This window comes from Dryobates pubescens, chromosome 28, assembly GCF_014839835.1.
Source record: "Dryobates pubescens isolate bDryPub1 chromosome 28, bDryPub1.pri, whole genome shotgun sequence".
NCBI classification, from domain to species: domain Eukaryota; kingdom Metazoa; phylum Chordata; class Aves; order Piciformes; family Picidae; genus Dryobates; species Dryobates pubescens.
The window spans coordinates 14,627,016-14,649,294 of record NC_071639.1 but is presented as its reverse complement, the minus strand read 5'-3'; the positions used below and the strand labels follow the sequence as shown (position 1 = coordinate 14,649,294).

At 50.1% G+C, this 22,279-nt stretch overlaps 1 protein-coding gene across 1 annotated transcript in view; it reads right to left on the bottom strand.

Annotated features, from left to right (window-relative positions):
* Positions 1-1,133: 1,133 nt before the first annotated feature.
* Positions 1,134-22,279, bottom strand: part of MMS22L (MMS22 like, DNA repair protein) — a 42,364-nt gene continuing 21,218 nt past the window's right edge. The window contains 11 exon segments of the mRNA XM_054173994.1: positions 1,134-1,860; positions 2,429-2,596; positions 3,569-3,665; positions 4,605-4,771; positions 5,217-5,428; positions 7,623-7,792; positions 8,165-8,324; positions 8,483-8,625; positions 9,349-9,491; positions 10,501-10,651; positions 12,216-12,370. Of these exon segments, the coding sequence (XP_054029969.1) occupies positions 1,635-1,860; positions 2,429-2,596; positions 3,569-3,665; positions 4,605-4,771; positions 5,217-5,428; positions 7,623-7,792; positions 8,165-8,324; positions 8,483-8,625; positions 9,349-9,491; positions 10,501-10,651; positions 12,216-12,370 (1,792 nt within the window). The 3' untranslated portion in view covers positions 1,134-1,634.

The window sequence follows — 22,279 nt, the reverse complement described above, 5'->3', positions numbered from 1 at the left end:
AAACCAAAGCACATGGGTGAACACAATGCTAAATACTTTATTTCTGTTTGCATTAACTGTCTGACAGAGAAGAATGACAAATTCCAAACTGTTTAAATTAGTTTCCTGTGCACCAAGAGCTGAGGTAAAGCCCTGCTGCTTTTTTCAGAAGCTCCCAGCCACTGCAGGCAGTATTAAATGCATCAAATGTAACAACCTGCTAAACACAACATTGAAGGCTTTGTCAGAGCTGCTCTGGCCTTCAGCAGGCGCAGGTTTCACTCTCGGGAGGTGATCCTGCAGTCGGGGGTGTGTTCTGGCTCTGCTGCCACAGCACTCAAAGCCATTCCTCTTCATCTCCCTCGCAGAGGGTTTTATTTTCATGTTTTAGAAAAGCTCTTCAGGCACACAATTCTCTTCTGATGAATAAAACTCCTCCCAGCCACAGAACCTTACAGGAGGCTACAATGCAAGCTCAACAAGTCATGATGAGAGGAACCTCTCCAGGTTCTGCGCTAGTAAAAGCAGCCTAAAGAGGCTTTTGGTTCCTGCATGATCTGTGGCACCAGGGCTGCCAGATTATCAAGTTGGACTTGGTAAGATTTACTGTGACAAAGGAGCAGCTGCTCTGAACACGACTGCAGGGACTGCTGCAGAGCTGTTAGACACAGAAGCAATCTTCCCTCACTACTCCTACCACACAGCTGCAGTTTGAGCAAGGAGAAGCCAGCAGCCTGCTCACCCGTGTTGCCATTAGACCAAACTTACCACTCCCAAAGTCCAGCCAGCAGTGGCAGAAACACAGGGTGTGGAGGGGAGTGAAAAGTGGGAAGAGCAAAGCCATTAATGAAAGGTTCCTGGGTTTTAGGAAAAAAACAACACCTAGAAAAAGTTACAGAGCTAGACCTGTCCTGGAAGGATTCATAAGGCAATCCCTGACACAGCAGAACAGCTGAAAGGTCCAGCCTCGGGGGCAAACAGGAATAGCTGCACAGCCCATGCTCAGAGGCGATCGATCCCCCCCCAGGTTGCCTTAGCAGTCTGTCCCAATCTTTTCTTTCACACCATTTACCTGAGCCTGGGTTCCCCAGGTAAGTGACAGTGTCACAAGGAACAAAAGTGGGATTCCTGGGAGTTACAGGTTAAGAACTTTAAGAACACAGTTTTGAAGAGGAAAAGGAAATCTGACTCTACCTTTTCTTACCCACAGTGAAAACAGAAGAGGTTTTACAGTGGCATCTGAAAGGCTTTAATGTTTGAGTAGAGGGGAAGGTTAAGGCAGCCACAGAAATTTTGTGCAGCACAGACACAAGCCCCCCCTTAAATAACAGCTCTGTCCACTGCCACAGCTCCTGCTGAAGCCACTATATTCAGTCAGTTCTCTCCTGAGGATCACAGGTCTGCCTCCTTCTAAAACAGTAAATTAGTAATTACAAAGATTTTCAGAAGTCCAGTGCCAGGAGGGTCAGCTCTCACCCCGTGTGAAATTAATTCTCTCCACTCCTGCCTCATGTGCTGCAGTGCAGCCCTGCTCACAGACATTCCAACATGTGATGAAGCTGCTGCACCTCTCAACTGCCATTCAACAGGATGTGGAGAGTTACTCTTTAGATGCACCACAATGTTCAAACACCACAGAAATCACTAGACTCAGTCTATACCTTGAGGGGAACCCCCCCCGAACTGATCATGTATTGCCACTGCAGAGGAAAGGCCCTTGGCTGGTGTGCTGCAGAGTGTGGCTCTGGTATGGACAGAGCAGGAGGTGCCAGAGGGCAGCAGCCATCACCAGCTCCCTGCTAACCTGTTTCAGCTTCCAGCTTCTGTATCTCATTTTGGCCAGCCTCTGCCAGGCAAGATAAGAGCCTCTTGTAGGCTTCTCTGTGGAGAAAACAAATGACTGTAACCTTACTGAACAGTCCCAGGAGCAGGAGAAGCCTCTTGCTCCCAAATCCACTCTTTCCATACTGGGATGGTAAAACACAGCAATTCCACCCCCTCTCCTCCCCACCCACTGCTGTATTTCGGGGAGTTTCACCAACCTGCCTTTTTTTCGTACTCTGTAGGTAAAGGAGTGAATTCTACCTCCTTACCAGTATGAAACACATAGAAATTGGCTATGGGAAACATCATCCACAGATCAAAAGCAAGTGGTGCACATGATGGCCCTTCTGCTGGACCCTGCCTGAGCTCCCTTGGACAGAAGCAAATGTCTTGTTTGGTGGAGGATGACAGCAAGGGAATGACAGCAGTGAGTGCAGTCCCTTTGTCACTGATCACAGTGAGCAGCCCGTGACTTGCCCTGGCACAGCCTTGGCTGGCTGGACAGCTCCGGCTGAGCACATTGCAGCCCCATTCGTGTTTGCTCTGGGGGCTGCTGTCTGACACTGCCTTCTTCCCACAGCCTCTGCTGCTCAGCCCCAGCCCCCGAGACAAAAGCAAAGCAAACCTGTGTGCAGTGTTCCTGCCCAGCCCCTGCTTGTGCTCCGCGTCCTTCAGAGCCTGCGTGGCCGTGGGGATCAGGCCGACCACCAGCGGCTGGTCCAGCGCTGCCACTGCCTCCAGCACACCGAACACCCGTGGGGCAAACAGGGCTGTGTGCTCCTGGATGAGCTGCCTGCAGGCACACAGGTGTGGGCCAGGTCAGGGCCAGCTGCAGAGGACAGCTGAGGGGTCCCATCAGAGCGGCCTGGCTGCAGGGTGCACTGAGGGGCTCTGCATGGACACCTCCCCTGAAGGAAGCCTCCCCTGAAGGAAGCCAGGCCAATGCCCCACACCTTTACAGTGAGCCAAGTGGCTGGAAAACCTGAGCCTGCTGTTTTAAGTTCTATCCAGTGTTTCAAAAGCCCAGCAAAGCAGAAGATCTGGAGTCAAGCCTGCAGAAGTAGTTGGCATTTCCTATAAAGCTCCTCTGGACCCTAAGCAAGGCACCCATCTGTCCTCCTGAGGGCTTGAAGCCTGTAAAGATTACAACCAAAGTATCTGAACCAAAGTATCACCCCAAGGATGAAACATCCCAGGGAAGGGATGTACCACATGTAGAGGGCCTGACATGCCCATGAAGAGCCCTTCTGAGTCTCTCTGGGGCTTTCATCTAGACATGGCCCAGGACAGCACCAGTGCTTAGCTGTGCACGTCTGCAGGTCTCAGGCCATGCACCTCTTCTAATGCATCCTTGTGAGGAATGGGATTGAATTAGCAGAGGTATGGAATTGACATTCTACCAATGGTACTTGTTTGTCACTAAGTCAGATTGAGGGCAAAAAAAAAGCTAAGTTTCTTGCCCAGGGATCTGATCTCCAGACGCTTCCAGATGGGCACACACCTCTCACAGCACCTCACACCAACCACCCCACTCAGCTTTGCCCATACCTTCATTATACACCTGTCAAACCAGCACCCAGTCCAGGACAAACTGGGTTCTTAATCTCTGCCCTGGCCTTCTGGCCCAGCTGCGTGTCAAAGCCAGTGCCAAAAGCAGTGTTTTCCGGACCCCATAACCAAGTGGCACTGCAGCGTGCTGGGGAGAGTTCTTATTTTCACTTGGCTTGCAGCAGCTTCCCTGCCAGCTGGCAGGCTTCCTGCTTACCTAAACACAGAAGTCAGCTGGGTGGCACGTTCTCCTCCTGACCCTGCTTGGCAGCCTTCTACCAGGCACTGCACGATGTCTGTAGATATTGTTTTAACTGTAAAAGAGAAATCCCAAGATTCACAGAGAGCTCTTGAACTGACCATCTGGAGAATGTCTTTCATGGAGACTACAACTTTCAAATGAGTGTGCTGGGTTGAGGCAGCCCCCTCTCCCCCCACCACGGGCAGGAATAAAACACTCAGACAAACGGATTGCAAAAGTGATGAAAGTTTAAATAGAAAGCAGTGAATGTTACAGAGAACCCAAAGCGCAGTGACAAAGAAAGATCCCAAAGCAAACCCAGAGGCATCCCATTCCCACCTGAGGGTACACCCGAGACCCTCAGGGCTCCTCCTTCCCCCTCCCTCTGCTGGGCTAGTCTCAGCTGGCCAGGCCTGAGACTGCCCATCCCCCCGTGGCCTTGGGCCTAGCCAGGCCCAACGCCAGCAGACATCTCCCCCAGTTACCGGCTGGCGGAGGAGGAAGAAAAGAGACAGTGCTAGACCCCGCACTGGATCTTATAGTGGTGCAAAGAATCATGGTAGGAAATACACAATTTCCTGTGTCCATCCCTCTGGGCTGGACTTCTGGACACAGGAAGTGAACACACCAGGGGGCACCCAGCTCAAACTGCAACAATGAGAAAAAACTTGTTTCTCTTGCTGTGATGTAAGGGCAGTGGCTGTCAGAGCAGCTAGACTGGCTACCCAGCCCAGAGTGAGTGCCAGATTGCTGCAGAAGGCTTTTTCATCCCAGCAGCCTTTAAACACACAGAGCTTTAAGTACACTATAGTCTCTTGAAGTCAATGAGAGTGAAATGAGGCAGGACTTCTCTGCCTCGTGGAGACAGCAGTCCCTGACCAGTTAAAGAAGAAGGAGAGCTTGAGCAAAGTGTCTCTGTCACCTCACCCAGGAGTCCTGCACAGTGCAAGATGCTCAGCAGTGCAAACCCCTTGCAGGAGTGCAGAGGTACTGAAGCACACAAGCAGCTCACCTTGTGGCTCATTAACCAGCACCAGGCTCCTCAGCACGGCTGGCAGAGCCAGCTCCAGGTCACACAGCTCAGGGCTCTGCGTCCTCTGCAGCACTTCCAGCAGGAACGCCAGGACCGAGGCCAAGCGAGGCGGCGGAGCAGCACCTCTGAACTGCAGGTAGTGGTCACTGGGAAGGTAAAGCAAAGCAGCACAGCTAGGATCTGCTGTTTTCCATTCAGTGCAAGCACCACACACCTTAAAATAACTCTGTGATATCGCAGCAGGAGGCCCATTACATAGATTTCCATCTTTATCTAGGATCAGCTAATAGCTTCTATTTGTCTTAGTCTTAGAACAGGCCCAAATTTGTCAGAGGACGCCTTTGCTGAGGGAGGTGAGAAATAGCAGCTCTCACAGCAGCAGGGAAGGAGCCAAGAGTGACTATAAATGTTAAAATGCAAGCCAGCTTCATAAAGTAACTGAGAGTTGAGAACCAAGATTCTAAGACCCAACACACAACTTGCAGGCTCTTCCCACCACCAAGCTAGGGGTTACTGAGGGGAGCATCAGCATTCCCCTTTCCTGAGCTGTCTGAACAGCTGAGGCAGTGCTGGTGCTTCACTGCTCCTTACTTTATGACCTGCAGAGTGGTCCTGCGCAGGCGCAGCAGCTGTGGGGCTGTGAGGGAGCTGCACAGGGCACTCAGCACAGGATGTGGCCCCGAGCCCGCTGCCAGTGGAGAGGAAGGCAGGAAGCGGCCGAAGTACTGCTGGATGATGCTCCCCAGCAGCTGGTTCAGATAGGCACCCTGGGCCTGGCACTGGCTGCATATGAAGGACAGGCCCTGTGGAGGAAAATATCAACACATCAGAAACTGAATCAGTTTGTAGCGGTATCTGTGAATGAATCTGAGACAAGGCCTGCAGGCTGTGACCTCCTGCCCACCCACCTGCAGCACCAACAGACAGCACCTGCTGCAGACAGGGTGGGCTGCAAGTCAGGAGACCCAAGGCAAGGCTGACAAAGGAGAAAAAACTGTTACAGGATAATTAATACTTTGGAAGATAAGTTTTAGGACACCCTTCAAATCTGAAATAAATCCCTGCCATTCCAGCCCTGAGAAGTCCAAGGGATTTCTTTGTCAGACCCTGTACAGAGCTGACCAAGAGAGAGGATAACCTCACCTCTTTGGAAAGCCCTGTCTGAGATTCTGTACCAACCACTGCAGAAAAATGGGCACCTGGAATTGTGGAATGAGAAGAAGAATTCAGGGGCACGGTGTGCAGGGGATTTAGAGTTCTTTAAACATCAGTTTAAGACAAGGCTACAGCTGCTGTGGGTTATCCGCTGCAGGCTGCACTGACCCAGAGAAAAGGCTGTGCTGAAAACGCTGGTCAGAAAGTGCCTGTCTGAACGCTCCCCATGGCACTCTGCAAAAAGAATTCTTCTGGCTGGTACAAGCTGCTGTCAGAGAAGTTTTAAGCTTCCTTCCCTTTCCTGTGAGTACTGAAAGCAAGAAGAACAAATAACTAAGAAAGAAAAAAAAAATAGTCCAGTGCTCTCCTCTCCCAGGGGTCACAGCCAGTGGCACAAACAGAAGCCTCTTGAGAATCCACAGTTTTCACAAGGGTTTTGTCCACCAGGAACAATGGCATAAAAGAAGTTCAAGCAGAGTTCCTTAGACAGCAGCTTCAACAGCACTTCAAACTTCCACTAGCACTGCAATCCAGACCCCATCTGCCTGAATAATGATGGTTGCTGAGGAGAGCTAATGCCCCCAACACAGGAATGAAAAGTTCAAGACAAGCTGCTTTTGTTCTCCAGCTCCTGACAGCATATTTCTGCTGCTTTGTGCTACCAGCCCCTCCTCACAAAGATTCTCCTGTCTTTGTGCCTTCAGAAAATAAAAAAAGCAAGTTGAGACTCAGCTAAGGGTCTTCAAGGCACTGTCTCAACATGGAGAGTTCCCACTTTTGGTTCCACAGAAGAAACACAAGATTTCAGCAAGTGAGGTGCTTCAGAGCCTGCCTGGGACCTGCTGCAGGTCATGCTCTAGAACCCAGTCAATCACAGCAGCCCCCAGCCAAACCCTACAGCACAGGTGGGCATTAAGGGGTTGATACAGCTTTCTTTCTGAGCTGTGTGCTTCAGCCATCTTCTGAGGTTAACAAACCACCAGAACACCCAACAAAGACACGCCGAGGGGAGCAGCTGCTCCCCCGAGCAGAAACCCAACTGACTGCTCTACATGCTCACTGCAGAACCCTCTGTGGCTGGAGCTGCCCTCCTGATTTATCCCTGGCTCTGTATTCACCTGCCTGATGAGGACTTACAGTGTCAGTCCTGCTGCTGGAATCAATCTGCTGCTCACTAATTCATGCTCTATAGTCCCTACTAAACACATCCTGTACCTCACAAAACCCATTGATAAACTTGCTCAAGTGCTGGACCACAGGGCTTTTAAAGTCTGATCTCTGGCAAGTGCTGAGCCTGCACAGCCCCATTACAGCCACTGGAAAATGCATGTGCCAGGCTCTGCTCAGAGTTAAGTCCTTTCACCACTCTCTTCTGTTTAGACAGGAATCAGCCAGCTCCTGTGTCTGGGCAGGACTGATGCTGGTAAATCAAGCAGGGCATCTCTCTTCCATCAGGATCCTTACCACACCTGCTCCCTGCACTTTCACTGCATCCTGCAAGACAGGTTTGACCCAGCACTGCCTGCAGAGAAGTGTCTGGAACCAATTCGGTCTCCAAGGAGCTCAGAAGAGATTTTAATATTTTCTTTAAACTAATAGTGAAATATTTTCATTTTGAGAGGATTCTAAATCACAGGTTTTCCACTCTCTTAACTAAAGGGCAGGGGAAGTGTTGTGGAATGAAAGGAACATTTTGAAGCCCTTGAAATGCTGGAGTTTTGCAAATACAACCAAAGAATTAAAACTAAAGAATGACTTGCTTTCCAGAATGAAAACATCCTCTGCAGTGTGGCTCTGCTCCTGAAGGTAGGTTTGTTGCTGCTCCCAGAGTGCAGACATTACCTGGAGATAGAGAGGAAGGCTTTCCTGGATGGCAGCAAGCAGGGCCAGGGGCAGCTCCTTGTCCTGCTGCAGCACTGAGTGTGGCAGCAGCAAGCAGTCCACGATGCGGAACAGCAGCTGCTGCGCTTTGGAGGTAGCCAGGATGGGTGCCCAGAACTTCACCAGGCATCCTGTTGAGAAAGAACCAAGAAGTCCCAAAGCTCTTCAGTCAGAAGAAACACATGAAAACTCAAAGAGAGCCACCAAAGGGGCAGTTACATCACACTAGATAATCCAAGAGTCAAAACAGCAGCTGAAATGCCTCTGAAGCTGGAAGAGCCCAGTGAGGGCAGCTCAGCACTCACAGCTCAGCACTGTCGAGGCTCTAAATGAACTCAGTACAGCCACAGATTTGTAGGCAAGGGGCAGTATAAGACCTCAGTGACTTTGCTTTTGAAACACTGAGAGCACAGTAGGGAGAGCGTGGGGGGAGTATTAAAAGTCACATTTTGCTGATTCCTCAGAAGTATTTCCCGAAAGAAAAGAGGCTGCAGAATAATTACCAATGATCCAGTATGTGAGCTGCAAACCTTCTGGAGGTCCTTTTGCCTTCAGATAAGGTTTTACATACTTTAACACATCACCCAAATACTCCAGAGACTTGGCTACCATGGCAGATTTCTCAGGGAGTGTCTGAAGGCCCCGGTAAGTTCTGCCAACAGCCTGAGGAAACACAAGCATTGAAATAAACCAAAATAAGCTCACAGAGTCTCTTTCCAGGTTCCAGCAGGCAGTTTCTCTTTGCACACCAAACAAGACCTGGTACATCACTCCTTTCCCTTCACATTGTCCCATGACACCAACAGAGAGATCTGTAGTACCTTAATGAAGTGGACAAGAGCACTTTTGGGGTCTTGCTTGACAGCTGGTTCCTCAGCCTGAGCCTTTGAAAGGATGCTTTCCACTTCTGAGAGCTTGAAAACCAACCTTGTCATCTCAGTCAGTTGCTCCATGTAGGCCTTCCCTGTTACAAGAGAGCACATCAGGGTTTGACTTTAGCAGCAAGATCAAGTGGCAGATGACTTCAGAATGTCTACAACAGAAGGACCCTGCAGCTGGCTGCATCTCTCTAGGCAAAGAGGATCTGCCTCCACTTGTTACATTTGTAATGCAGCTACAGGAGGATGCAGAGCATGAGGGACATCCAAGGCCTTCATTTTACTGATGGCTTTTTCAAAATCTACAAAATGTGTCTGAAAAATAGTTGCTAGAGGATGTGTTCCAAAAGTAGTGAGACCCACAGTGTTGTACAGAAGAGCTCAGGAAGCACTGCTGTAAGAAAGCAAAATGCACAGTGTAGACAAGAGAGGAATTCCTTGCAACTGGATTTGTTTTCCTGGTTTTCTTTCTTTTGGGGCATTCACAGCATGATTTCTGACTATTCAGGTTTTCACTTTCTCCAGAGCAGTTTCTCCATGGGGAGGAAACCAGCTTGTCTCCTTAGGAGCAAGTCTGTGCTGTGTGCTTCCAAGGAAGCAAGCTCTTTTATCTCTGTTTGTGAGGAACTTGCTGTATGCAGAGCAGGCAAACTCCCAGCGAACAGCAAAGTAGTGTAGAGAAACACATCTTGTAATTAGGTGAGAGCAAAGGAACACAAAGAGGAAGGCATTTTGTAATTAGCTGGAAGTGTTTGCCAGGTTTGCAGTATGGATTTGTAGCTGTAAACACCAGGCAGTGTGACACTCACCAGCTCTTGGCTCAGCACCTGGCTTGGCCAGCACCCTGCTGGGCTGATCCAGAAACATCTGCAAAACGCAGCGGAACCAGGAGCGCACGGTCAGGGCCTCGAAGGAGGAGTAGCCCATGCTGGAGAAGGCCTCACTCAGGGCACTGCATGGGTAGGAAAGGAAGAGAGAAGTCTGACAGGAGCACGCAGAAATGTGGCAGTGTCTCCTTTAGCTGCAGACAGCACACAGAGACAGCTGGAAGTCAGCAGGCAATCTTTTGGTGCACTCGGCAGGCTTGGCTCAGGAGATCCTGCTGCCCAGGAGAACTGTATCAGGCTAGCAGTGCCACTTGGCAGTACGAAAGCAGGTACAGAGCTACAGAACATGGGGAGAAGTCCACATGGTGGGAGATGCCTCATTCCTCCCCTCCTCACCTGGAGGGATAGCCTGTCAACCAAACACTGGCTGCTGCTCCCTCAGCCAGGTGTCCTGCCAGAGCCAACAGCACCAACATGCTGTTCCTCACCAGCACTCCCTGCACACCTGTGCCCTGCTGTACAACACTCCCAGTGTGCCAGCAGCTGCCTCTTGTCCCAAGCCCATCAGCCCCACACCATTAATTCTGCAGAAACCCCTCACTAAGCACCCAGGACTGTTCTGTACCCTGCTCACAACCCCTACCAGCTGAGCTCCATGGGTGCTGTAGGCCAGGGCAATCTGAACACAGTTCCACCTCTGTACAAGAGATTTCTTCCCTGCTCTGTCCTTGGTGCTTAGACAATAGGCAATGCTTGTGCTCTTGGCTTGAGGTATGTACATATAAATCTGCTGATTTTCTGCTGAATTTTCAGTCATGCCGAAAGTCAGAAAGTCAGCACAAGAAAGAAACCAGACTGGATTCTGTCTCTCACTAAACAACATCAATAAAGATTTTTCCCCATTTTGTTTAGTTAAAACCAATGGCAACTGTGCACATCCCTGCTGACAACATAAACAAGGTCACATGCAAGCAAATAACCCCCTGTAGGGTGTGGCAGCGGATTCAAAGAGCTTCAGCAGATGCAAAGAACTTGGAGCACCTCAATGAAAACATCCCTGTCTGGAGCAACACTTGGCACAGGTCTAAAGAAAGAATGGGAGGGTCCTGAAGCAGCAGCAGTGGCAATTGTCACCTGTTTGGGATGAGGTGACTCAGGTATCTTGCCACCAGCTGAGGCCACACCATGTCATCCCACCCGAACAGCTGCATCACCGACAGGACGGGCTGTGGCTGCAGATCCGAGAGGGCTTTGCTGGGCATGTCCAGAGCCAAGAGAGTAAAACCTGGGTTTAAAGAGAGAAAATACAGCGCCTTGTCAGTGGTTCCTCTGTACAACTGCTGCTGTTATTAATTACAGGGAATGAGAGAATCAGTCAACAAAGCCTGACTCTGGAGGGCAGTGAAATAAAGGGGCTCACAGTGCCCAGATTCTGCAGCACTGGTCACAAGGATGGCTTCTGAACCTGCTTGCTCTGAGAAGCTGCCCTTTCAGTAGCCAGCAAAGGCTGCTCTCAGGAGCCAGGCAGAAGCTGACTGCAGGGTGCAGGGCCAGACCCCTTAAGCTGTGAAGGGGTCATCTTTCCTTGTCTGCCCTGGAACAGAACAGCAGGTCGCAGAGGCCCCACACTGCCTTAGGTGAGGAAGCAAGTTGGGCAGGACTCCTTCCACATTATGCATTGCTTCTCCAGCATCCAGCCATGGCAAGGGTGGAGCAGAGACAGGGGTGTGCCAGGGCAGAGCATGGCAGGGGCACTGGGAGAACTGTGGCTACTGCTCTGCCCTGGCTGCAGTTCTAAGGTGAGAGGCCCTGGCAGCTGGGCAGGAGCTGCCTTCCTGTGCAGTGCTGCCTCACAGTTCTGTGCAGCAGGGCACAGCGGCACCCCCCTGCTCTGAGCAGAGCTGGGCTTTTCCTTTGCTACTTCCCTGCAACTAAAATAAACACATCAGACACTGCAGGAAGGGAATGGAAGCTCTGCCATGGACAACCTCCCCCTTTGATGTGCACTGCTACTCCCACACCTGCTGGCAGTGAGCCCACCACTGCTGCACACTGCCTCCTTCATTAGTGCTGCCTGCTAACTACTGTTAAGCTGCGTCAGACCAGGGCTGGTTTAACTTCTCTTACTGACCTTGTGCTTCTGAGCTTGGAACCTTATCTAATTCATACCATGATGAGAAAAAAAATCACACTTTATTTTTCACTTCTTAGTTACATGGATCCAAGCTTTGACTGTGGCTACAGAACTCAATGCTGGCTGCCAATGGTAAAGCTCAAGCTAGGATTTCCATCTATCCACTGACATGCTGACTCTTTGCACATGGAGTTCACATACATATGGAACATGGTCCTTCAGGATTAGAACACTCCAGTGTAAAAGAAAGATAAATAATTCAAATGATTAAATAGTTTTGTGACCGTGAGCATAAGGGTTCAGCAAAAAACCCATGGTCATGGAGTCAGCCTTTCAAATGTCAAACAGTATTTAAAGAAACCGAGTTAGATTTGCAGCTACGATGAACAGTTCAACACCAAATTATAACAGAACTCTACAAGATGTAAGTTGTAGATAAATTATTCTGATTTTATGTCCCATCTGCAGTGTTGATCACAGCCTGTGTCTCGCAGGAGCCAGGCTTGTGCAGCTTCAGCCCTCTCTGAAGCTCTCAGCCTGTCTGCATTCCAGCAGGTGATTCACTTCTTGTCCAGGCCTCTAGCACAGAACCCACCTTTCTGCATTCATTCCTCTTTCAGTGACCCCCAGAAGCAGGAACACTCCCGGTGTAAAACCCTTGTGGGTCTGTGGCCCAGCCAGCAGCAGCAAGGGCAGCAGGGGGCTGCGTGCTCACCTGCAGCAGTGTCAGCGAGCTGCGGGGAAGGGGGCAGCTGGGCCATCCTCTGGCTCTTCAGGTAGGGGAAGAAGTTCCTCCAGAGAGCAGCAGCCACAGCAAGGTGGTGCTCTCTAGCTGCGGCTGGGGCACTGCTGGCACGGCTGTGCGCGCTCCTGGGGACACAGGGAAAACACAGACCTGAGACAGGTAGCCAGGTGGCTGTGGTCTGCAGCCAGAACCCTTCTACAGAGGGGTGAGTGAGGGACAGGGAGCACACAGAGCTCATGCTAATTACTAATGTCAGCCATTAACTGTATGCCTTTGAGAGCAGCAGATCAAAATGAGAAGTAGCAGCTCTGAAATGAGTACCTGCACGCTGCAGTGCCAGCACCACAGGAGGGTCTGCTCAGCACCCACAGCTGGGTGCTGCCCCACATCTGTGCTGGGGCAGTTGCAGCAAGTCATGGCCAATGACTCTGACCAGCTGCAAAGCTTTCCTCAGGACTCTTTCTCATCTGCAAAACCTTACCAGGTCCCAGTTCAGCTGGGCACAAAGACTGGTTTGGATGTGGTCTGCCAGCAGTGAGCACTGTGAGCAGGAGCTGCAATGCTCACAGCAATTCAGTAACACACTCGGTTCCCTTTGATTCCTCTAGCACCATTTCTGCTTCTGGGACCCAATTCTGCCCTGCTTACATCCAGACTAGGCAGTGAAGCTGCACAAGGACTTTCTCTCCTCTAAGTGGCCTCTCCAAAGAAGGGTGCCTGGCATCTGCTTTAGCCATCTATGCAAAGCAGCAGGCTGTGCAGCCTCCCCAAGTGAGGCAATACATCTGTGTCAGTGGAAGGGCAGCAGTGATGTTTATTCAGTCACCCACACAATGCCTGCAACAGGTAAGTACCCAGGATTGATGAGACTCCTCGGTGTGCTGCACCGAGGGAGCAGCCTCTCCCAGCACCTCTGTGAATCCCACATGCCACAGACGAATGCAGCTCTGCCCTGTATCCAGGCTCCCACATTTCCCAGCACTGGACAAGCTGCAGACATCTCCATTTCTGAAACCATACAGCCCTGATTTGCCATGGTGTGAAGTACTCTGGAACCACCATTTGCCTCACTGCACTGGTAATAACCTGCTGTAGTTTGTTTGGTTTAGATGAGGATTTCAAGGTGTTAGCCAGCAGATCAGATAAAGCCTGGGTTTGTGCTGCCTCAGTGAGGGCTGTGCTGGGGGTACAGCAGTAATGCAGGACTGTTTATTGCAGCCTTTTATCTGGATGCAGGGACTGCAACCATAAGCCCTGCTTTGGCACTCCTAAGCCAGGCCTTTGCAAGCCAGGCCTTTGCAAGCCTGGCTTACTGCCACGCGGTGAAGCCTTAGGTCAAGCTGGGAAAGTCAAACACAAACTGCAGAAGCTGCTACCAGTCCGTAACCTGCACCAGCTGCAGACTGGTATCCAGACTTCACATAGTGTCATTTAACTTCATCTACATGGGTTCAGAACTCTCCAAAGGAGAGATGCCCTCTCCTCCCACCAGCACTGCCAGGCACATATGGTACCAGCCTCGGGGGCTGCCAGTCTGAAACACAGGCACTGCTTCCCCCGGCGGATGGGACTCCCAGTTCCCAGGCCATGCCAGGCCAGCCACAGCATCCACAGATCTCAGGTGCCCAGCACAGCCAAGACTAAGCTCAGAAAGTCTTTCCAAAGGACCTGAATGACCTTTGGATGCTGAAAGAAACACAGAATTAAACCCCACCACCTGCAGAATCAACACCCTTGGCTAAATCTAGGGAGACTGGCTAGAGATGTATGAGTATTTCTAAAATGATAAATGGCTTCCATGCTCAGAATTTCAACTACTAACAGCAGCCCTTTGCAGGAGAACTCCAGCACAGTGAAATCAAAGCAAGTATCCTCACACTCAAAGTCAGGCAACAGGGACACCAAACTCCCCTCCCTGCCTCATGGCAGAACTGATTTCATTACTCCTGATAATTTGGTTTGGTTTTCCTGGGAAACATACAGGCATTTTCTGATGGTTTTACAGAAAAAGCCTCTACAGTGAAAGCTCAGCATCAGCCCTGGGCCAGCCACCAGCTCCTACTGCTCTGCCTGCATTCAACACATCCTGCCCTGGCTCTGTGCTATCCCCTGTCATGCGAGAGGATGTTGCTACTACTGCCAGAAAGAACTGCTCAAAGTTTTTTCTGCAGCCACCGAAAGAATGCAGAGGCCTCATCACAAGACACAGACTTAAATGTTTCAGCTCTTTTTCCTGTTTTGCTCTTCTAACCTTAAAGCAGAAGATCCCTGGAGTGCAGAGGCAGAGGAAGCCTCCCATCCCTTCCAGGGTTAAAGGATGCTTTTGTAAGCCGTGGAGGTCAGATTAACCTTTTGCTCACAGCAGGGCTGGCTATTGGTGGTATTTTTTACTGTCTTTAACACAGGTATAGAATCGATACGAAGCGAGACAAAGGGCTCTGGAGGCCCCGGCTGCACCGGCTCGGGGTTTGGCTGAGGCACAATCCTGCAGCACGCCGAGGCTGGGGGGATTAGCCTGCTTGTGTTGAGTAAACCCATGATACTCAATAAACAGTTGCTGTTGTAAACCCCTTAGGACGCGCAAAGCCACACGAGTTGGCATTAGACCAGATAAGCTGCCGAACCAGCTGTAATCTCATTTAGACCTGAGCTGATCCTCCTGTCCTTTCATTCCGCAGGATCAAAGCAAACCACTGAGGAGGCAGCTGCCTTACAGCAGCCGCGCTCGCTGGATGTGGCAAACGGCTCAGAAATTCCTCCCCTTGAAGCCAGCCTGCTCATAATCTGCCCAGAGCCTGCTCAATCAATGGGGTGCTGCATTCATCAGCCTGATTAGCACAGCACAACTGTTTGCTCCATGGGGCGGGGGAGCTGCTGCAAGCCAACTCTGCAGCCCAGCTCTCACTGCTGACCCTTCCTTTCTGGCAAGCAGCCTTTGTGTTTTGGCTGTGCCACCCCAGGATGACTTCAGCCACTTCAGTTTGTGCAGACCAGCAACAGAACCACTTCACCAGTACCCAGGTGGGAGGCCCTGACACACAGTGAATTCTCCCAGGCACAATTACTGGCTATCTGCTCACAGGCCTGCACGCATCAGTGACAATGAGCAATGCTTTCTGAGTTCAGTGCAAGTGAAAGCAGAGATTGCAGCAGTGCAGCAGCATAAATGCAACCTGAAGTTCTGGATCTGGAAGCAGGCATCCCAAGAAAAAGATTTCCATTCCCCTTTTACTGTGCTCTCCAGAATTAGCAAGAACTATTTTCGTTGTTACAGAAATGGATAGCAACTGAGCAACAATGAATCCAAGACACTGTCTCAAACCAGACTCCACGGTGCAGGCTTCCAGTTTACAGCTCAAAAATGTTACAGTGTAAGTCAGGGGCCTTAGAAGAACAAGAGCGCAACACAGATGCTGAGCTGCTCCATTGCCCGGCACTGAACTCTGCCCTAGAACAAATGTTCACAGGAAAAGTTAGACTTGGAACTTCAACTGGAATAGGAAAAGACAATGGCAATTAAAAAGTATTTCCCAGTCCTTTGACTTGCCTATGGTACTGACTGTTCAAAACCTAACTCTTCTGGTGCAGCTGCACTGGCAAAAAGATAAGAAAACACAGCAGTGATGTGTGGGTCATGTACAAGTGACTCCTGGATCACTCCTTGGAGGGTGACCACAGAACTAAGCTTGGCCAGGGGAACAGGAGAGGCCTGGTACCCCTCACAGATGAGGTGAACACAGCAGTGTCTGCCTGACTTCTCTGCAGCCAAGTTCCCAGAGATCTGCATCTCCTTTGCAGCCACCTCCTGTCCTACACTGCACATATCTGGTGGACCTCCTGTCTGGCTGCTGTGTCTCCAACAGTGACATGAGGAGGTGTCTCCTTGCTTCAACAGGAGCACAAACCAAACTGTCCCTGTAATAAAAAGCTCCAATTAGGTGTAACAAAGTCAGATGTTTAACACATGCAAATGATTTTCAACAGATTCCAGAGATGAGATGTTCAGTGTGGAACTTTCTTTAAGCACCAAAGCACAGATGTGCCACAGCATGTCACAGGCAGCTGGCAGAGAGGAACAAAAGGTATTTGCACCTATCCTCTACAGATGTGCAAAACCCACACTGCACATCTCTTCCTCAATCACTTAGAAACCGTCTGATGAGTTACTTAATGATTCCCCTCTCTCCACTTCATTCTTCAGACATAAAGGGGTCCCATTTAACATAATCACTTAATAACAGCAAAGTGATGGGTATCAGAACCCTAATTCTTCTAATATTTGCAAAATCCAGCTCTTTGTAATAATAATAACACCATGATAGCAAACTGTAAAACTGTGTAATTATACTTTAATTGTATTGTGAGGCATGCATTAATCACAAAGTTTAAGTACCAGGGATGGAATTATAATAATTCTGTAAAACAAATTTAAGCCAGCTAAGTAGGTCAGAACCACTAGCATGCAACAGGAGACCTCTGGGAATTTATCAGTTAATGGCTATTTATGTGCAAATGAGTGCCCTCCAACACTCCCAAATCCTGTGTAGCTGAAGGGTATTTCTGTTAACCAGGAGCATGCTTAACTGCTGAGGCATAAATTAAATCATTTATTGGAATGATTTTAATTCTTCTCTCCCCCCACCCACTCTTACTGCTCCCTCCACCCTCACTAGAGCACAATTTACAGTATTAATTTACATGGAGATGGGGTTGCTGAGGAGTTTTCAGAAATGACTGTTTGAAGGAAAAGGGGGAGGGGGAGAGAGAGAAAAGCAGAGAGCAGGAGCAAAACTTTGAGTAAGAGGCAGCAGCAGTGCCACACTGGATACTGACAGCTTCCAGACACAGGCTGCTAGGAGCTGCAGAGCTTCAGCAGCACAGCAGAGCACTGCAAAGCCTTTCACAAGGAATTCTGAGGAAAGGAAACCGCTTTCTGCCCTCATGTTCTGAACCTGGAGAAGACGATGAAGCGGGCCGGGGGGGGGGGGGTGGGTGCTGCATCAGCTGTGTTTTCTGTCACAATGCTCAGGCTTCACCAAACAAAGGTCTGCTTTCCAGAAAGAAAACAGCAAGAATGTCTTGGTTGGAGGGAAACTCCTTCCATTTTGGAGTCTGACTTGGAAAAAACAGGAATTCTGGATGTGTTAGGGAAACAGATACCTCTACAGAATCCTGAGAATCAGGAGGTGCTGACTGCTCAGTGTGGTGTACCAAGGGGGTGATTGCAGACAGTGCCAATGGCTTCTCAACACTTCTAATCAGAGCAGTAATTCAGTACAGAAAGGTAACACAAGCAGAACCTCAAGCTTCACTTCCCAACTTGTATTTTCCTGTGTTTGGGGCTTCTTTCCTCACAGCACATGCACACATTTGCTTGCAAAGCCTGGGGTACTGGAATAATAGAACAGCAGAAGTTTGATTATCCTAACATCAATTAACCACAGCTCCCTGTTACCCTAAACAGGGTCACGTCTCTCCAACGTCTAATAATTACACTGCAAAGTCCCTTGATTGCCTGAATAGATTCACTCTCTGTGGCATCTGGATAATCATGGCTGTGCTGCAGTTAATTAGTCTTTAAGAGATGATCATGGTGCTTTACCTCCTGATGTCATCTTTGCACCTAACACACAACTCCATGTAACTGTAACACGCTGAACAGAGCACTGCCTGCCAGATCAAGCCATTGCAGAACACCCTTTCTTACTACAGGGCTGTTGCAGAGGGATTCCCTGGGTGCAAGCCTCTGGCAAGTACTTGGCAGCACTCTGGGCAAGTATCACAGAAACATTCAGGTTGGAAAAGACCCTCGGGATCACCAAGTCCAACCTGGGCCCTTAGTGCAGTACTGCCAAATGGCTAACCAATGGACTCCTGTCCATGAACACAAAGGCTGCCAACTGCAACAGCTGCTTTTACTCTCATCAGTGACTCTTTGCAAGGCACACAAGGCTGCAGAGGCAGCAAAAGCTGAGGCCTGGGTCCTGGCAGGCACTCCTGCACTTGGTGCACCCTGCTCACCGAAGGCCTGTGTGCGGTGGCAGCCTTGGCTCCCGCACCATGCACAGAATCAGGGGTTCCTGCTGCTCGGCAGCTGTGAGCACACCCTGAGCCAGAGGCTTCATGGCACACTCTGGTACTAGCCAGGAATGAACAAATGAACAGAACCAGCTGACACAAAAGCTCACCCCTCTGGTCCGAGGAAGAGCTGGCACAGATGCACAAACCTAGGGTTACCTCTCCGCTCCTGGCAGCCCTGATCATGTCTATACCTTCCAGTCACTGCCAGGGGCTCTGCACTGCCCTGGGGCTTTAATTAACCACAATTAGAGACAAACAGGGCCTTCTGGCTGTGCAAAAGAGGAGAGAGGAGACAGTACTCAGCTGACAGTTCCAGGTGCTGTTTCTTTACCTTCTGATCTCACCGAGGTAGCACAGAACGCTATTTAGGAAGCAGCCTCACTGAGCAGTCACCGCCACATGCAGCACTCCCTAGCATTCAACACAGAACACAGTGAAGAGCTGGGCAGCATCTCCAGAGTCATTTAGGGAGCTCATCTCAGCAGCCTGGCCAGCTTACAAAGCCTCCCCTTTGTCTCATGCATTGTCTCAAAAGAATTAAAGCTGACTCCACAACTCTCTCCTGCAGTCTGCCAGTGCTGGCATTTGCAGCCTGCTCTGAACCACCACAAACTTCTGCCCCAAACTAAGACAATTCCTTCTTCACACCCACAGAGACCTGGTGCCTTCTTTGCAAGGTCCTTCTGCATGTTGGGTAACTCCCAGCATGTGTCCCCCACAGCCTTTCCAGCTAAAAATCACTTCCATCACACTTGGACAAGCATTCTGCTCTCACCACTCCCTTCTGCGACTCCAGCTTTCAGTTTATTCATCAGCACCACTCCCAGCCGCCCACTCCTTTTTAAGACCCAGGAGAACCCCTTGGAAGTGCCAGTCACAAACCATTGGGGTTTTCCTCCCTAGGCAGTGATGTGAAGTGATACCATAAACCACTGCTAATGCACAGCTAATAAATGAACCTCTGGAGCCTCACAACAGCGATGCTCTTTATGGAAGCCTTCTCTTTCCCCGAGACTCACACCACTTTATACGTGGTGTAAAATGCTCTTGTAAAGCTGTTCTTTTCCTTTCTCTTCCTCTGTTGTCACGCTGCTCAGAAACAAGTAAACTGGAAGCTATTTCATGTCCCAGCAGAAATTCCATCATGAACCAGAGTCCCAGGGGAAGAACCACCCAACAGTCTATCCCCAGCACACAGAATGTGTGTGGATTGATCCCTGCTCTCCATTTAGTCACTGGCTTCAGGAGAGCACCGAGTTGCTCCTGCTGATCTGGCAGCCCCAGGAGTGAGCAGCAAAAGAAGCCAACACTGGCAGGTGACAGCTGTTATCAGCTTCCAAAGCACCAGTGATGGGGAACAAAACCCAAAAGCTTGTTCCACTGCACTGGATCTTTCAGAACTGCACAGACCACTGCAATCTGTGCTGTGTCCTACACCTGGCAGGGCCTTTGCTGGCTCTTCACTCTCCACGTGCTCAGTTACCTTTGTGTCTCCTCGTTAAACATGGACAAGTGAAGTCTCCTCTCCTCACATGGGCTGGCAATAGAGGAGAGGACAAAAGGAACTGCTCTGTGAAGACTGACCCACATGGCATGTCTGCCTGTTCTGGGGGTGGCAGTGGCTGGCTCCTGTCCCCAGATGCACACATTGCTGTTTAACCAGCTGGCTCTGCAGCCCTCTCCCGAGGGAGCAGAAGCAGAGGGGGCACTCTGTGTGCCGGTGCCCATCACCCCAGCCAGCTCTCCAGGCTCCTCTCCATCCCCCTGCATGGCCCAGCAGCAGGAGGCAGCATTGGCTCTGGCAGCAGCAGCTCTGCAGCAGAGGAGTCGGCAGCCAGCCTCATTCTTCTGTCATTATACAAGCAGGATGACACTGCTCTCTAATCCAGCCAAAGCTGATAAGTACCATCAACCTGTCACTTCCTACATTTCAAATGCTAAGGCTGCAGCATCAAAGAGTTTTTACATTTCGATTTCTTTGGCTGGCAGCGGTGGGCAGCCTCTCATTCTCCCACGGTGCTCTAATGCAGCATTTGCACACCGGGGTTACTCCCAGCCTGAATAGCAGGTCAGCCCCTGCTCACTGAGCTCATCTGCGGCCCCTGTGCTAGGCAATTTAGATCCAATCAGCCCTTATTTAGCTCAAGAGTAATGAGCAGCATAGTGACACAGACTTAAGCCTGACCCTCAGGACACTGCTCATCAAGCAGTAAAACTGTGACAAAATCATTCATCTTCCACCCGCTGGCAAGAAATAATACTGGCACTCACTGTATTACTTTTGCAAGATACAGGGGGAAAAAAGTCCTGAATTTTCATGATGTGAGACATTAATTTGCAGAAAGCTGAATTCCCTTAAACCCCCCTGTTGCTATGAGCTCACCAGGGGGAAATAGGCCTTAGGAGACTGAAATGGAATAAAGAAAATTGCTTCAGCTTTCTGTTCATTTTAAATAAGCCTTAAATCTGACAAGAGATATCCTAAAGAGAGAAGAAATGTGTATCTTGTAAGGTAAGGAAGAAACAATCAAAATTAAGAGATTAGAAGGCTACTTGCATACAATGGCTTCACTGGTGAAAGTATTCCTTTGTTTAACACCCACAGCCACCACAAATCCCATGGAAAGCCATTATCACACCTCAGGTGGAGAATAAAGGAAGGAAAACTGGGGGGGAAGTTCACTTGGGAAAGCAGTTTGCAAAGTGAGACACATCCATCAGAAAACAGATGTGTGGCCCATGTCCTTGGGGGTGCACACACTCCTCTCAACAACTTCTTGGCCCCAAGCAGCAGCTCCTCGGTGCCCCTGGGCATGGCTTTACTCTCCTTGCTTGCTGGGCTGAGTCTTTCACAGCAGAGCATCCTCACTGCTGGCAGCCAGGCTGCAAAGAGCCCAAGGGGATTGGGTTTTGGGCAGACACCAGGGAGGGAACAGAAAACTGCTTCAGTCTCTAGCATAGGGGACAGAGCTGTGATCTTCTGTGCCTGAGTCTCCTTGGGTGGCTCCCAAGACTGGCTTTGGGCATCAACAACCAGAAGGCCCTTTGACAGCTTTTGCTCTCTTGTTCCTAGCATGGTTCTAGAAGAGAAGATAATTTTTCAGCTGTAAGGGACCTCAGTGACCACCTAGTCCAACTGCCTGCCCACTCCAGGGCTGACTAAGTTAAAGCATCCTACTGAGGGCATTGTCCAACTGCCTTGTAACAGGCTAGGGGCACCCACCACCCTTCCAGGAAGCCTGTGTCACAGCCTGCCCACCCTCCTGGTGTTTGTTCCCCAAGCACAAGATCTGTGTTGTGGAGCTGAGGGGGGAAGATAAGACCTACACTCTCTGGTTACAGTCTTCAGAAGTTCAGCATCAGAGAATCCATTTTACAAAGACTAAGACTAAAACTCCTGGAGGGAAGAAGAGAAGGAGGAGAACCTTTCTATTCTCCCTACTTGGATGGTGGCAGAGAGAGGGAGAGGCTTCTGCTGGCCTCAGAAGGCTTCCCACAGGCTGTTTTGATGGGAAGTCCAGCACAGCCAAATGACAAAAGGCTGCCCATTTCCATAGCAAAGGTAAGCTGCAGCCTCCAGTCCTGCTACTCTTTCCCTCACAAGCTCAAGGCTGGAGAAACCAACAAGCAGTCAGCTCTGCTGCATGGCCCAGTGAGTGATTCACTTTGAACTGCAGACAGGCTTGCCTGCTGCTTAGTGCTGTGGAGCTTAGGAAATGCACACATTGCCATTGCCAATGTCCCTCCACACTGGCACCACAGCACATATGGCCCTAAACCCCTAGAACCATTTGTTGTGTTTCCAGGTGTGTGGCCCTTGTCCTTCTGCCCGGGGTGCCAGCAGCAAGTCTGGTGAAAGAGGCAGAGCTGTTTGGAGGGCACCAGCGATGCTGCACCTGGGCAGTGCTTGCCTGTGCCAGTCCTGTGCCCCAGTGCTAGTACCACACCCCCCA